This window comes from Protopterus annectens, chromosome 6.part1 (genome assembly GCF_019279795.1).
Source record: "Protopterus annectens isolate FY-2018-M chromosome 6.part1, PAN1.0, whole genome shotgun sequence".
Lineage (NCBI taxonomy): Eukaryota > Metazoa > Chordata > Ceratodontiformes > Protopteridae > Protopterus > Protopterus annectens.
The window spans coordinates 337,905,754-337,922,365 of NC_056738.1; the positions used below are offsets into that span (position 1 = coordinate 337,905,754).

The window sequence follows — 16,612 nt, forward strand, 5'->3', positions numbered from 1 at the left end:
TGTGCTATGCTGAAACATAACCGACGTGCATGCTACTCCGAGAAATGCCTATGTAAGACAGTAATAGTTTGCTGTGCAATTAGAGAGTCCATCTCCTTTGAAGTGCTGAAATAAGAATTTATATCACATATCAGCTAAGAAGTAAAGAAAGTGCACCTCTGCAATCTGTCAGATGAAACACATGCAGGAAACTACTGTTAATATCAGCATCTTTGCAAACAAGCATAGGGTCAATGGAGTTAACTGCTTCAAGAAAGGCTTAATAGTTTTCCTAAAAGACATAAAATAAAACTAAAAAAAATTCAAATGTTCTTGGATATCAATGTACACATTCTGGAACAAATGGGCATAAAAAGTTCAAACATGCATTTTCCTTGATATGATTAACAAAACAGATAAATTAAATTTGGTTAAAATTGGGAATACAGAAGTGTGAGCAATTCAAAACATAGGATGGGTAGAAGAAACTAAGAAATCACCATTTACATATTTTTTTTTTTTGAAAAAAGGAGAAACTCAAGAATCACCAGTTATGTCATTTCTTTTGAAAGATTGTGGGGTGAGATGACTTGCTAAGCAGCGCATCCTGTGTGAAATAAATAGATGAATTACTTTGGAAAGGCAAAGGTGTGCAAACTGTGAAGCTAAATTAAAGAAAAAAAAAAGTAAAACAGCAGACAGTTAATAAGAGTGAAATATGGTAAAATCACTTTTTTCTTCTACCAATATATTTCCTTCTGAATTCAAAATAAAAACATGATAATATCCCTTTAGGCTTTATTACTTCACATAAACATCACCAAATCCTAAACCATAAACACTTGCAGCCCCCATGAATTTGTACTGACTTCCTTCTTAAATCATTGCTGCCAGTCTGAAGCACCAGGTAGATACTGGCCACACCCTTTCTCTATGACACCCTCCCAGTAAACATCAGCAGCAACACATTTTGCCTTACACCATTACTACCAGCATCATTGTTGAACTTACTCTGACACAGTCAGTGTGCTTTAAGTAGTGTCTTTGTGTCTTCTCTTCAATGTGATACAAAACTACTATACAGGCGATGAAATACACAACCTCACCGGATGCCAGCATGTACATGTTGGATCGGCAGTCTCGTCCTCGATAACCATAGCTGTGTGCCATAATAAAAGTCAAGGAAAAAAACTGTGAAAGAAAAGTGTTTAAGTTACAGTTCTGTACCAAAAATGAGTGGGCTACATTTTTAGGGTAACTTGTATTCTACCAGAAGGAAAGAAAAAGAAAGGCTGCTTCATAAAGATAATCAGGATATACTTTTTTTGATTGCCTACATTTCATTATTGATTTAATCAGTTACTGTGTAGTGCAATAAAATCATTCCTAGATTAGACTACCTGCCTATGAGTACCTATGAAATACCATGTGGAGTGTGCATCTCAGATAGAGATGCCCAGGTCTGAACCACTCATATTATGAAGAATAAGTCTACTTTCTTATTATAGTTAATTCACTTATTAATTAGTGGGTGGAATGGTCCAGACAGATGGTTTTCAGCCAAGCCTACACCACAGTACTAAAACAAAATACAGAGATGAAGTACATTTCAGAAATGCAGTAGCAGTCTAGCAATATATGAAACTCCACAAAGTACACAACTGAAGTAAACAGTAGCTTACAATATTTACAGTCTAGATAAGATGATAGTCAATAAAATCTGTATTCAGGTTTAAGATACACATATTCATTTAACTGAGATATAAAGTCCTTAAACTCAGCCTCCTGTCTGCTTTAGTCTAATGGCTGGCAAACCCCCTTGCATTGTATTAGAAAAATTTAACTCATTTCTTCCAACGGAGCTCTGGAAATTTGCACTATAACTTTCAATGGGAAATGCTTAAGCTATTGATGTAATCAAATTATGTTGTCATATTTCAAACAAATGCACAGATCTCAAGAAGCATTGGAGCTACTAAAGAATTGTAAATGGCAAATTCTTCAGCACAAACCAATTTTATAGTGGTAGCATTCTTTAGGTTCTAGGTCTTACACTGGATTTTATAAGTCACAATAAACACTATCAAGTTTGTAATATTCTGTAAACAACTTACAATATCTCAGTAATCACTCAGGTTAAACATATTATACTGGCAGCATTTTGTTTATCCTACTGAGCACTTTCATATGAGGCAAAGAAGTTCTGTTTGTACTACTTAGTGGTTCAGATATTTAGAAAACTATGAAAATTATGACAATCTAAACAATTATATGAACAATAAATATCTCTTGACCTGCACTAGCAGCGGTCAAAGAGTAACACAGTTGTATTTGCTACTGTCTAAGCTTTAAGGTATCTTTTTACTTTGAATGTAGCAAATATGAACAAACAACATTTGGCGCCTGGAGGAATTAGTAGGATGTAACTGCAGAAACACCTAGAGGCATCATCAGGCTGTGGCACCTAGAGGAATTAGTAGGATGTAACTGCAGAAACATCTAGAGGTGTCATCAGGCTGTAACAAGTTAAACGGACTTGGAAAAAAGTGTCCATTCTAAAATGAAGACCAGTTATGGATTTATGCTTTTCAAGATTCTTTTAGCTAGTCTAGAACCAAGTCTGGTTATGGATTTACACTTTTCTTCACTCCACACCCCCCAACGATATATTCTAACTCCAGGATCGCACTACAGTGGGGAAAAGGAGAAAAAACTTTTACTTGCCTTTTTCCAATTGTTGGGCAAATGGGCTACCTGGAATTTCTGTCAGGCAAATGAACTTTAGGTCAAATGAAGGTGATCCATATTATGTGTATTATTTATACACCCTTTCTAAAATTTATATGAATGGATTGTATAAGAGTATACCTGTGACACCTCAGGCAGGACAATGAAGAAGTAAGGAGAGTGGCCCTGTATTTGGTAAGGTAGCAACAGCTGATGTGACAACCCAACCCCCTCTTAAAATTGGGAAAAGGGACTGATGATGACGGGCCGTGTGCATGTGCATATAAATATATATAGGGTCAATACTGATTATTCTAAATCACTTAATCTAAATTTGATTCATCTAAAACCATTTTATCTAAAATGTAAAACCTCAAAAAACATAAAAGAAAAAAGTGCTTTTACAGGGTGACAAGCCCCCCTTTGCCACCCATGCCCCAGCTAATCAAATATTTCAACTCCAAGATCCCACAACAGTGGGGAAAACCACAAACTCCCATAACCCACTGTATAAAATCTTGTAAACACCACCCACATTCCGTATACCTATAGCAGTATAAGTGAGTCTAACCCAACATTCACTTACACTAATATCACAAAACTAACTGTACAAGGTCAGAAAATACATTACTCTATGAAACAAGCATCAATGGAATACTTACATCTAAAAATGACAGCAAATGCACATTTACTCAGACCAACTGAATAAATTCTAAATTTAGACCAAATATATGGATTTACTTAAAAATACAGAAACTCAAAAAATGACATGTTGACAAAATTTAAGTACATCTAAAATCAATGTTTTTTGCTGGGGTGGGTGAGTCTACCTGCACTCTCCACACCCCCTGCTAGTTACAGTGGATATAAAAAGTGAACACACCCCTGTTAAAATGCCAGGTTTTTGTGATATAAAAAAATGAGACCACAATAAATCATTTAAAAACTTTTCCCACCTTTAATGTAACCTATAACCTGTACAATTCAATTGAAAAACAAACAAATCTGTTAGGGGAAAAATATAAAAAATAAAATACATACAATAAGCTGGTTGCATAAGTGTGCACACCCTTAAACTAGTACTTCGTTGAAGCACCTTTTAATTTAATTACAGCATTCAGTCTTCTTGGTAGGAGTCTATCAGCATGGCGCATCTTGACTTGGCAATATTTGCCCACTCTTCCTTGCAAAAGTGCTCCAAATCTGTCAGATTGTGAGGGCATCACTTGTGCACAGCTCTCTTCAGATCACACCACATATTTGCTATTGGATTTAGGTCTGGCCTCTGGCTGGGCCATTCCAAAACTTTAATTTTCTTCTGGTGAAGCCATTCTTTCCTTGATTTGGATGTATGCTTGGGGTCATTGTCATGTTGAAAGGTGAAATTACTCTTCATCTTTAGCTTTCTAGCAGATGCCTGAAGGTTTTGGGCCAAAAGTGACTGGTATTTGGAACTGCTCATAATTCCCACCAGCTTGACTAAAGCCCCAGTTTCAGCTGAAGAAAAGCAACCCCAAAGCATGATACTGCCACCACCATGCTTCACCATGGGGATGGTATTCTTTTGGTGATGTAAAGCATTCTTTTTGCGCCACACGTATCTTTTGGAATTGTGGCCAAAAAGTTTAACCTTGGTCTCATCAGACCATAAAACATTTTCCCAGATGCTTTTGGGAGACAATGTATTATTTTGCAAATTTTAGCCAGGCCTGGATGTTTTTCTGTGTAAGAAAATGCTTCTGTCTTGCAACCCTTGCAATATGGAAAATATGGGAGATTGTTGTCACATGTATTACACAACCCGTACTTGCCAGAAATTCCTGTAGCTCCTTCAGTGTTGCTGTAGGTCTCTTGGCAGCCACCCTGATCAGATTTCGTATTGTTTGTTCATCAATTTTGGAGGGACATCCAGTTCTTTGCAACATCACTGTTGACCCATATTTTCTCCACTCTTTGATGACTGTCTTCACTATGTTTCATGGTATATCCAATGCCGTGAAAATGTTTTTGTACCCTTCTCCTGACTGATACCTTTCAACAATAAGATCCCTCTGATGCTTTGTAAGCTCTCTGCAAACCATGGCTTTTGTTGTAGCAGGCAACTGAGTAAATGTCAGGAAAATCCTACTAGGACAGCTGAACTTTATTTGGTGTTAATCAGAGTCTCTTTAATTGATGGCAGGTGTGTACCCAAGAAGAATGAATGCTGTAATTAAATCAAAAGGTGCTTCAACAAAGTATTTAAGGGTATGCACACACAATAAAGTATTAGCTTCAGGGTGTGTACACTTATGCAACCAGAGTAGTGTACGTTTTTTATTTTTTATATTTTTCTCCTAACATATTTGTTTGTTTTTCAACTGAATTTTACAGGTTATAGGTCACACTAAAGGTGGGAAAAGTTTTGAAATGATTTATTGTGGTCTTATTTTTTATATCACAAAAACCTGGCATTTTAACAAGGGTCTGTACACTTTTTCTATCCACTGCATATATTTATTTATTTTATTTTACATTTGTTGACTGGGATAGTCCGACTGGATACATGTCCATTTTCAGCAGAAGCCCGGGGAGAAAAGCTCCAAGATAATAATACACCGAACATTTAGTAAATGCTAGTTTCAAGCAGATTACAGTCATAAGCAATACCAACATTTAGCACATATAGTACTTATTATAAAACACTTTAGAAAACATAACATTATTTTCAAAGTTAAACATACATAACATTACATTCAGGTTTAAGACACACTGTGCAGCAGTTATACAATTGCCCTTCCTGAAATGGAGTGGTAGAAAAAAGTTAGAAGTAGTCAAAGGTAAGACACCTAAGAAAGAGAGAGGTGAATAGTCGGGGTTAGTGCAAGGACATAACTAATGAATTTTGAAGTATTTCTTGAGTTTGTTTTTGAATTGAGTTAGTGAGGGTTCTAGGGTCAAGTCAACTGGGAGTCTGTTCCATATTTTTCCAACAGAGTTGGCAAACAGAGAGTCCCCAGCTGAGTAGTTGGATTTGTATGTTTGAACTAGGAGTCTAGTGGATGATCGCAGTGGCTGGGTGCTGGTGTAGGGGCTGATAATATTTTTTAGTGCAGGTATATTTTCTGGTTGGTAAAGGACTTTATGTGCCACTATTAGTTGGTTGAACTGCAGTAGGCTTGGCAGTTCAAACCATCCTAGGTGATTTAGGTTGTGACAGTGGTGTGTCTGGTAGGCTGCGCCAGTAGCAAATCTGGCAATGTGGTTATAGCTGGATGATAGTTTATTAAGATCTATTTTGTTTAAGTTGGAGAATAGAGGTGAGGCATAGAGAAGAGTTGACAGCAGATGGGAATGGGCAATTGCAGTTCTACAAAGTGGGGTAAGGAAAGGTTTGATTCTGTAAAGAGAGCCATGTTTTTATTAAGGGTTTTGATAGTTTTATTGATATGCACATCAAACTTCAGGTTGTTATCAACTATGACACCCAGTAGTTTAGTTTGGGCTTCTGGGGAGATGATAGTGCCATTGTTAGTGGTTATGTTGAAGGATGGCAGGGGGGGTCCTGTGTGTGGGGGAGAAGAGGAGCAACTTAATTTTGTTGGGGTTTAGGATTAGATGTTGATTGGAGAGCCATTTTTCCACTGTACTGAAGGTAATTTGGGTTAATGTGAATAAAGTAGCTGGTGAGGTGTCAGAACAAATCAAGGTGGAGTCATCCGCATATTGAATGCAGGTAGCATCTGGGATGACTGAATGAAGGTCGTTGATAAAGATGGAGAAAAGAAGGGGTCCTAGTATCGAGCCCTGGGGGACTCCTAATGTGATGGGTAGATGAGATGATAGCTTGTCCTGCCATACGACTGCCTGTTGCGTGCCCTGTAGGTAGGATTGAAACCATTGGAGTGCATGGTTGTTAAAGGAGAAGGCCTTCAAGGTATTTATAAGCATTTTGTGGTCAACCATGTCAAAAGCCTTGGATAGATCTAGAAAGAGTGCTGAGGATAGTTTGTTGTTATTGCGGTTGAAGTTAATGACATTAGATAAAGAGAGGAGGGCAGAAGTAGTACTGTGGTGTGGCTTAAAGCCAAGCTGAAAGTTGGACAACAGCTTGTTCTGTGTGAGGTAGTGCATGAGCTGTATGTGTACACACTTCTCCATAATTTTAGCTAGAGGCGACAGAATAGCTATGGGTCTAAAGTTTGACAGTTCAGTGGAGAGGTATGACATGGGAGATTTTCCATATAGTGGGTACAGTAGCTTCAGATATAGCTCTGTTGATCAAGATAGAGATGGGGGAAGCTATGGTGTCAGCAGCCTTTTGCAGATAGTCTGCTGGGAGGAGGTCGGCAGCCAGGGTGGTGGGTCTTAGTTTCTTAAGTAGGGCATGAATAAGTTGAGTAGGAACAGGTTGGAAGGTAAAGTATGTTTGGGTACTGGGTGTGGCTAGATTAGAATTACAGCCATTGGGAGAGAGTTGGCTGGCTAGAGACTGGATAGTCTCTGTGAAGAAGCTGTTGAAGTTATTAGCAATGTCTACTGGGGATTTTTGCTGGGAAGCTGAGGGAGGTGGAGTGGCGGTTTGGCCTGGGTGGAGTAGTTTGTTTATTCCTGCCCAGAACTTTTGAGCTTTGTTTTGGTGTTTTTGCAGTAGATGGTAGTAGTGGTTCTTTTTGTCTAAGGTTATGGATTTTTTGGTGTCATTCCTTAGCTGTCTGAATCTAAGTTGATTAAGTGGGGCTTTTGTTTTTTGGTAGGTGGCCTATGCTTTGTTTCTGAGTGAAATTTTGGTATTGGTATCTTTAGAAAGCCATGGTGCAATATTAACTTTGGTTCTAATAGAGCAGCTGGGAGCATGGGAGTTAGCAAGGAATTTGGTGTTAAAGTATGCTGCTGCTTCATCTAGGGGGAGACTTTTTAGTACTGACCAGTTGCATGCCTTAAGTTCATTTTGAAACTTGGTGAGAATAAAATTCTTGTTATTTCTTAATGTTCTATAGGTGGGTTGGTAGGAGCAGTCTACTTTGAGCTTGATTACATATGTGAGACTGTGGTCACTTAGGTCATCAGGCAAAGTGCCTGATTTATAAGATTGAAGATGGGTATTGACGAGTATCCAGTCTAGGGTACTTTCCTTGTTATTGGGTTTTCCTGTCCTGGTGGGGGAGGTTATGATTTGAGTAAATCCATAGAGGTTTATGTGGGTTGTGGGGGTTTCACAAGAGCAAGTGTTCCAGTCAATGTTGAAATCCCCAAGAACAATTGTTTCTTGGGGGTGGTTATTGGATAACCAATATAAGAAGTCTTCTAAGGTTTCTGTGTTCCTCCCTGGGGGAATGTAGACACAGACAATGTTTACATTTTTGTTTTTGTTAATTTGTAGTTTTGAGATAAGAATTTCAGCATTATTGAACTGGGGTGGTTGTTGGGTGTCTATGCTGACAAATAGGGTAGACTTGTAAAGTATGGCTACCCTACCACCCTTTCTGGTGGTACGGTCTATTTGAAACATACTATACCCTGGTGGCAGAATCTCATGGTCCTTGGTGGCAGGCTTCAGCCACATTTCTGTTAGGCATAATATATCTGGGGAATGAACAGCTAAGAGGGCATGCAGGTGCTGAGTTTTGTTATTTATGCTCCTAATGTTTAGATGGCAGGCCAGCAGTGAGCTAGGAGGTCTATTTGTTGGAGCTATGGTGGTAGTGGATAAAGTAGGGGGATTACGGCCAACAGGTGGGGATGGACCAGGGTTTAGGTGGATGTTGCCATCCTTTGTGAGGTTGTAGTGTATCTTGAGTATGAGTTTTAAGATTTTGAATAAAGTTTTGTAATAGTGTCTAGTTTTATGACTAATGTAATTAGGTCTAGTAAGATGGTAGTATTTAGGGATTAAGGAGGTAAGCATGAGGGGAGTGAGTAAGGGTGCATTATTATCTGTTGTAGATGGGATGGATGTTTGGAATTTAGGGTAGTGGAAACCTGGGTGATCCTGATATTTGTAGGCGGTTAGGAGATATGGGATGAGTAAAAGGGGTAGAAGTAGTTATTAAGACTATTTTGAGTGACAGCATACCTACTGAATGGTACTTGAAACTTAGGCAAAAGGAATAGTAGAGTTGGAGGACTGGTGGCATCAGGTTGAGAGTGGTTCTGTTGAGTGACAAGTTATATGCCAGCTATTAGGTCACAGAACAATGGGGAAAGGGCATAATCCTTCCCTAATATAAGTGACTTTTTTTGATATTTTGTGTTTAGATATTTATCTATACTTTTTTTTAGATACTTTTTAGTTTAGAAATGTTTAAGTAATTTCATACATATATATATATATATATATATATATATATATATATATATATATGTGTATATATAAACATATGTACGTGTGTGCGTGTGTATATATTTACGTGTGCATATATTTATATACATATACACATGGATAATGCAGCACACGTGATCATTTTAAAATGACAAAAGTAGATATAAAATTATTTTTTGAGTCCGATCTTCTTGGCCTATTTTTTCTTTTTGCCCTCTCTGTATGTGTGACCATGGGCTGCATATTTTACAGTAACCCTGATTTTCATTTTTAATTTTCACCTGTTTACCTTTCCATGACACGTTTCTCAGCTGTAGGGGTTATAAGCAGACTTCTGCAAGGCACCTTGTATAAGTTTAAGAAGCATATATGGATAAGCCAGAAGAGATGCAGTAATTACACATACTTGGATACAAAGCTCTAGATGTCACTACTACCTCTTTGCACAATGGGACAATAACTGCCAAATTTCTGACATTCACAGTGATATTTTACATCACACATTTACATCCTGCTCAACTGATAATTCTAGGGGTCATACAATCCCCTGAATCCTTTGAGATTTGGATGTTAAGTCATACAGCTAGCAACTTATTTTACGTGTCTGCACTCTACCAGACCTGAAGGGTCATCTCAGTTTTAAAACTGCTATAAGAAGAAAGCTACTGAAGCATAAACTGTGAATGTTATTATTTTAGCACAATGTTTCTGCTTTGCTTTGAGTTTTGTTACTATGGCAATGTCATGTTATCCTTGTAACTCATGCTATAACAGTTTCTTTAAACTCACTGACATTACTGTGAGCTACTTAAAATGCTACCCGTGTTTTTATTTCCTGTCTAAAGAAGGCTTTTATTTGGTCAAGATGAAAGCACCCATTTGCACTTTTTAATTTTTATTTGACAAAGTTATCTGCCCTGTTTTTTATAACTGATCATGGTGATATATTTATTTTGTCTACTACAGGTATGTTTATGAAAAGCATAAAAATGTGAAAAAGAGATGAACAGGAGTTGTAATAGGGCCTTCTGTTAGGGTGTCTTCCTTGACTTATTAATTTGGATAAAGTCTGACTAACAACAATTTATTGTTTTAAAAAGTTTCTTGTATGCAAGAAGGACAAAGGACATTCACAATAATGCATAAAGAAGTTGAAAAACTGTGCATATTTTATGGTGTCAGTGTCATTAAATGCACAACAGTACAGGTACTGTGCTGAAGGGAACTCTGTGACTTAGAACTGATCCATCAAAACTTTCTGGATCATTGCAGACGTCTAGACATCTCATCGATGAAAGCAGCATATACCAAAGAGGGGGCATTATCTCCATGGAATGACAACTTCCAACCTATGTCAGCAAAGAATACCACATTATCCCTCTTGATACAACTCAGTTCTACAATCACAGAAGTCATACACTTTCATTTCCAGTAGTTATGGTGGGCACCTTGTTCACCAGTTCCTGCACCCTGCCAAAGGAAAGCAAAGTGCAGCTTGTATGAAATTTAACCATTCTAGGACATGGCTATGGAAAAATGGCAGAACAGCCAGGACAGTGTTGTTTTCCAAAGACTGTGCACCTTCTGTACAACATCCTCAGCCTGGACCTCTGAATTTTTGCAGCAGTGAACAGTCCTATATTTTTCATCCTGTACCACACCACTAACCACACAAAACCTCAGACGAATGTCCTGCTGCAAATTTCATCATTGCTGCAATGAATAATGCAAATCAGCAGACATTTCAAGTTCTATTATTTCAAACCATTCTGCACTGAACAATGCTCACTGAGGTTTTCAGTTATATGTCACATAACAGTCATGGCTCAATGAAAGTTTTTGAATTAAGCCTTTTCATGAAGAAAATAGATTGCTATATTAAAGAGGTAGTTGTATCTATGGATATGTTCAGTTGTCGGCTGTTGTGTGTGTGTGTGTGTGTGTGTGTGTGTGTGTGTGTGTGTGTGTGTTATGTGTGTGCATGCATGTATTACGCATGTGTCTCAGACTTTTAACATGTGCACTTTAATTTGAAAAAGAATGTAGTTGCCTGAAATCTTACTCATTATTTTATATTTTAAATGTAAAGAAGTAAACTGGGGCCTAATGAGCATGATTTTTTCATTTACATGTTAATAACATCAAGTACTGATTTCACTGGTACAGCCTGTGTGTTGAGTGAAGATATATCACGTAGACTGCTGGGGTATATCACATAGAGTGCTGGGCATTTGTCCCAGTGGATTCAGCTGTCTGTTGAGTGAAGACATATTATGTAGACTGCTGGGGATACATCATGTAGACTGCTGGGGATACATCATGTAGACTGCTGGGGATACATCATGTAGACTGCTGGGGATACATCATGTAGACTGCTGGGGATACATCATGTAGACTGCTGGGGATACATCATGTAGACTGCTGGAGATACATCATGTAGACTGCTGGGGATACATCATGTAAACTGCTGGAGATACATCATGTAGACTGCTGGGGATACATCATGTAGACTGCTGGGGATACATCATGTAGACTGCTGGGGATACATCATGTAGACTGCTGGGGCTGGGCATTTGCCCCAGTGGATTTTGCTGTCTGTTGAGTGAAGACATATCACGTAGACTGCTGGGGAATACATCACATAGACTGTTGGGGAATGCATCACATAGACTGCTGGGGAATATATCACATAGACTGTTGAGGAATACATCACATAGACTGCTTGGGAATATATCACATAGACTGCTGGGGACTATATCACATAGACTGCTGAGGATTGGCTCCAGTGGATTCTGCTGTGCATTGAGTGAAGACATACCATGCAGCCTGCTGGGGATTTCCTCCAGTGGATTCTGCCGTGTGTGTGTTGAGTGAAGACATATCACGTAGATTGCTGCGGACTTGCTTTATTGGATTCTGCTGTATGTTGAGTGAAGACATATCACGAAGATGGCTAGGGATTTGCTCCAGTGGATTGTGCTGTGTGTTGAATTAAGTCATATCACGTAGATTGCTAGGGATTTGCTTCAGTGGATTGTGCTGTGTGCTGCGTGAAGACATATCACGTAGATTGCTGAGGATTTGCTCCAGTGGATTCTGCCACACAATCTTTTTATAGTTTTATGAAAACATAATGGTACTTTTAAATAAGACTTGTGCCACATCATGGAGACAACAGACCATCTGAAAACAGAATATGTCTGTCAACAGGCTTTAAGACCAAAGACAAGGTGCAACAGTTGACTGAAATTGAACCATGCACTACTGTAAAAATATACTTCCCCTCTATGAAGCCACTTTTCAATCAAAGTAAAGGGGAACTTGCGGAAATATGTTACAGTCATTACAATCACTAGTCTCATAAAATCTTTGCTACAGCAGAAAACCAAATCAAAAGAACAACATTCTATTTCCAAACAAGCAATGTTTTAACAGGCAAGCAATTACAAAACTGACCTGACTTGACAACACTATACATATCATGAATAAAAAGGACTTAAAACATCAATATTCTAAAGGATTCCGTATAAATGATCAGTTTTGTTGTTTGCTAAACTTAAGCTTCTGTCCAAAAGCATTACCTCTCAGCACCAGGTCTCCTTTAAAATCTCTTAAATAATCACTTCTGTTACTGTTCCTAAAGCCTAGATGTCCTTTGAATGGGCCTGTCAAACACTCCTGCGCTTATCTGGATCTTAAAGACAGCACTGTGTCTCAGTGGTTCTGTGCATATTTCTCTGCACATTTCCTCGCTCTCAGTAATAAATGACCATTCTATAGTCATACCAAGGGGATCCAGCCATTTACTTCCTTTACATCAGCTATTTTCACCTTCTACTTCCATACTTTCCTGGCAGGACAACTACAACAAACATGACATCTGACTTCTTTACCACAAGTAGCACTATCTACTTCACTCTGATTGGTGATATGACTCTGTACACTTCTTAGCCCCTGGTCACTAGGTAAATGCAGGTGACCATTTGCAATAATCATCGTGATTATATGTCACCATATTTCATTGCGTTTTCACTGATGTCCACTGGTAAGTGTGTCTACATGCAGTACCACAGCAGACATGACAAGCAGCACAAGTCAAGTTCGTCATACAGCCGTTATTTATTGCTGCATTCTGTTCAGACATGCACCATACATAAGATTACAGAAGTGAAACCTGACAATTTCTGAAATGTTACTGTAACTTTCAGGAAGTACACCGCTACTTTAAAGGACAACTCCACCCAAATGTCAAGTTTTAATCATCACAAACTGCTTTCCCTTCCCTTTAATTTAAGTATTGTTTCCTGACTTGAACTGTTTATGCAATTTATTTCACCTCACAGCAGTTTGGCTTCTTCTGAAATCTCGCATTTCTTCTTGTGGTCTTTGTCGTATCCCCAGTAACATCAAGTTGGCAGGAATGGCTAGCTACATCTCAGACTTGTGATCACACATAAACAAGGTTAGACAGGACACTAATTCTAACTACAGGGTCAGTAAAAAGTCTTAAACCTAGGTGCTGACTGCAGTAAAGTTTTTGTGTGTTATCAGCCAAAGATTATCATCTTTGCACCTCAGCAAGCAAATGTGGTTAAGTATGGTAATTCTGAGTTACACAAAAGAAATAATAATGCTATCGAGCCTAACAGTCAAACATACCTTAAAATGCTGGGTGAAAGACGGCCACTAACAAATATAAAAGGATACCACTGTAAAAGACAAACAGCCTTCCTACTAGACACAGCCAAAAAAGGAAGAAACCAAAATACTGTCACTGTAATTCACCGGAATTATAGAACCACTGCAAATAATCTTCTAAGCATTACGCACTATGCTCCCCATAAAACTAGACAGGTCAGTCAAAAGCCTTGGTTATAAAGCAAACTTGTGTCAACATGAATGCCCATCGAACAGCTTTGAAGTATAAAAAACTGCCAAATAATAACTAACAGCTTAGTGAGAACAGAGGGATAAAGTTCTGACTATGACCCAGACACAGAGGGATAAGGTTCTGACTATGACCCAGATATAGAAGGATAAGGTTTTGACTATGACCCAGATACAGAGGGACAAAGTTCTGACTATGACCCAGATGGCTTTAGGTTAGAGGCTTGATGCAGTTGGCAGGGGAGGATGGGACTAGGTAGAGTGGACCCAAATATGCAGTGTCACAGCCCCTTGCATGTCCTGGGGTGGGCAGCCTTTGTTGTAAGTGTATGGGAGAGTGTACTTGAAAGGGGAATGTATAGCGATGACACTACTAAGGAAACAATATTCTGGGGTACTGACTACCTGAATGGTTATATATACTGAGAACAGCCTGGGATTCAGTGGATAGCTAGAATAACATTAACACACATGGACAGATTCTATACATCTTTTAAATACCCTCCATACACATACATGCACATGTATAGACACACACACACACACACACACACACACACACACACACACACACACACACACACACACACACGCTCATGCACATGTGCACATCTGTATATGTGCATGTCCACACAGTTATGTTTCATATGGTAGCTCACAACATGTAACACTGAAAACACACCATTGGAAGAATGTAGCTGGTGGAAGAGTAGAACCACTGCAAGTAGCCTGATAAATGGTGTCTTTACAGAGGCCACCTCTATAGCATACAGGAATGTAGCCCTGACAACAACAATTTTTTACGGGGCTCAGTTATTGAGTCTGAACTCGAAAGAAGATGGCTCTTGGGGTGGGGGGTCAAAGTAAGTGGGTGATACTAGTTTGTCTGTCCCATTGGTATGTTTTATTATAGGAATGATAGCTGCTAGATGGACAATGGGTATGTACTTCATGTGAGGAAGTTAGGCATTACAGTAGTATCTTTCAAGGACACCATAGCTCTATAGTTCAGTAACAGCAAGTATGTAGATGTGTCAGCTGCACAGAAGCAGAGCACAGCAAGCACTGCACCATGCTCACTGTGGCCAATGAGGGGCGGGGGTACTGATTGGAAGATAACATTTTATGGATTCACAGGTGATGATGGCTTGCAATCCCTGCCTATTGCCTCAGTGCCTGGTTACTTCAGATGCAGGAAGTAATGAGACGAACTGTCACTGATGAATGGGACTTAATGGTCATGTAGAGACTACAAACAGGATACTGGTGGATATTAATCAAGTCATCCACCATCTTGGTTGTTGAAAGAATGGCAGAAAGAATAAAGAGATCAAGATGGATGGGAGGTATGATCTCTTACAGGAAAGTACAGCATCACAGCTCTTACTAATTAATCAGCATAACATTTTCCATTTTTCCAGCACCGCATTTCCATTTACTATAGCTTTTGCACACCATGTTTGTTTTTTTTACAACTTGACTTCTGCAGTTTATTTTTCAAGTTATTAAAGGCCTGATACATATCAACCTGAAATTCACCCTTCTTCCACCTAACTCACAGATACACATGCACTTTTACTGGCTTTTAAGACTATATATATTTGCACTAACAAGGTCACATTTTTATCTGTGAAAATACTACTGTTATTGTAAAAGTAAGTGTGCAGGTTTTGCCTAACTGTTAAAGGATACACCCAGTCGATCTTCAGTTTCTCTGCTGGAAGCTCCATCTTCAGATCCTCATATGTCTGTATATTGCTAGGAACATACATTGTGATTGGTCGCCCTCTTAAAAACATCTTAACATAAGGACGATCTGCAAATAGAAAGAACACGTTTTACAATCTGCCAATCACATGGCCAAAATGTAAATCTCACTGTACTCAATGTAAAATTCAGCCTGTCAGTCATGCCACAGATCCCAGTTTCCCACAGTCCACTGTGGCTATGACCACCATGCAGAGCCGGATCATGGACAAATAGGGCTCTAGGCTAGGTAATTGACCAGAACCCACTTCCCCCCAAGACATTCCAGTGCCTCATTCCTTAGCTGTCTCTCCTCAGCTACCACAAACAGTGTTCAAATATGTGAGTGTGTATACTGTTTTCTTCTTTACATTGACAGTAATTACAGAAATTTGATTTAAAACCTTAATTTAAAATTTTATAGCACAAACATTGATAACCATTTGCTAAACAAATCAAAACAGTCTCATATCGAAAACAGACTTTAGCGTGAGCAATACTTAACTTTCTTCCCTTGAAACTCATGTTCATTGAAGAAGCACTGAAATTCACACTAATTGAAAATGCATCTGGCCAGTGGTGGATTATGCATGCGTTTATATGCACAGACCTCCCACAAACTTAGCAATAAAAGCTACATTGCTGACTGCATCCTTTTCAGATGTCTACATAAAAAATCAAAAACAATAATGATGACAATTCCTGTTAAAAAGTGAGGAATTTAAGGAAATTAAGGAAATTTTTCAGGCATTATTAGGAAAGATAGAAAGTTCTCCAGAAGTTATAGTTAGTGAGTGGGATACAATGAAAGTGGAGTTTAAAAACAGGGTAGAAATAAAAGACAGCGAGATATGGTTAAGACATAAGAATTATTTAAAGCAACTGACAAAGGGTGAAGTATTACAGAATAAGGGGAATCTCACTGAACAAGAGGAGGCTCAACTACAGAGTACTAAAGAGAAAACAGGGGGC

General features: G+C 38.6%; 1 protein-coding gene across 1 annotated transcript in view; it reads right to left on the bottom strand.

The window, feature by feature from the left end:
• Positions 1–16,612, bottom strand: part of EML3 (EMAP like 3) — a gene marked incomplete in the record, with an annotated part of 1,888,117 nt that overhangs the window by 753,975 nt on the left and 1,117,530 nt on the right. Inside the window, 2 exon segments of the mRNA XM_044075756.1 lie at positions 991–1,138; positions 15,587–15,710. Coding sequence (XP_043931691.1) covers positions 991–1,138; positions 15,587–15,710 — 272 coding nt within the window.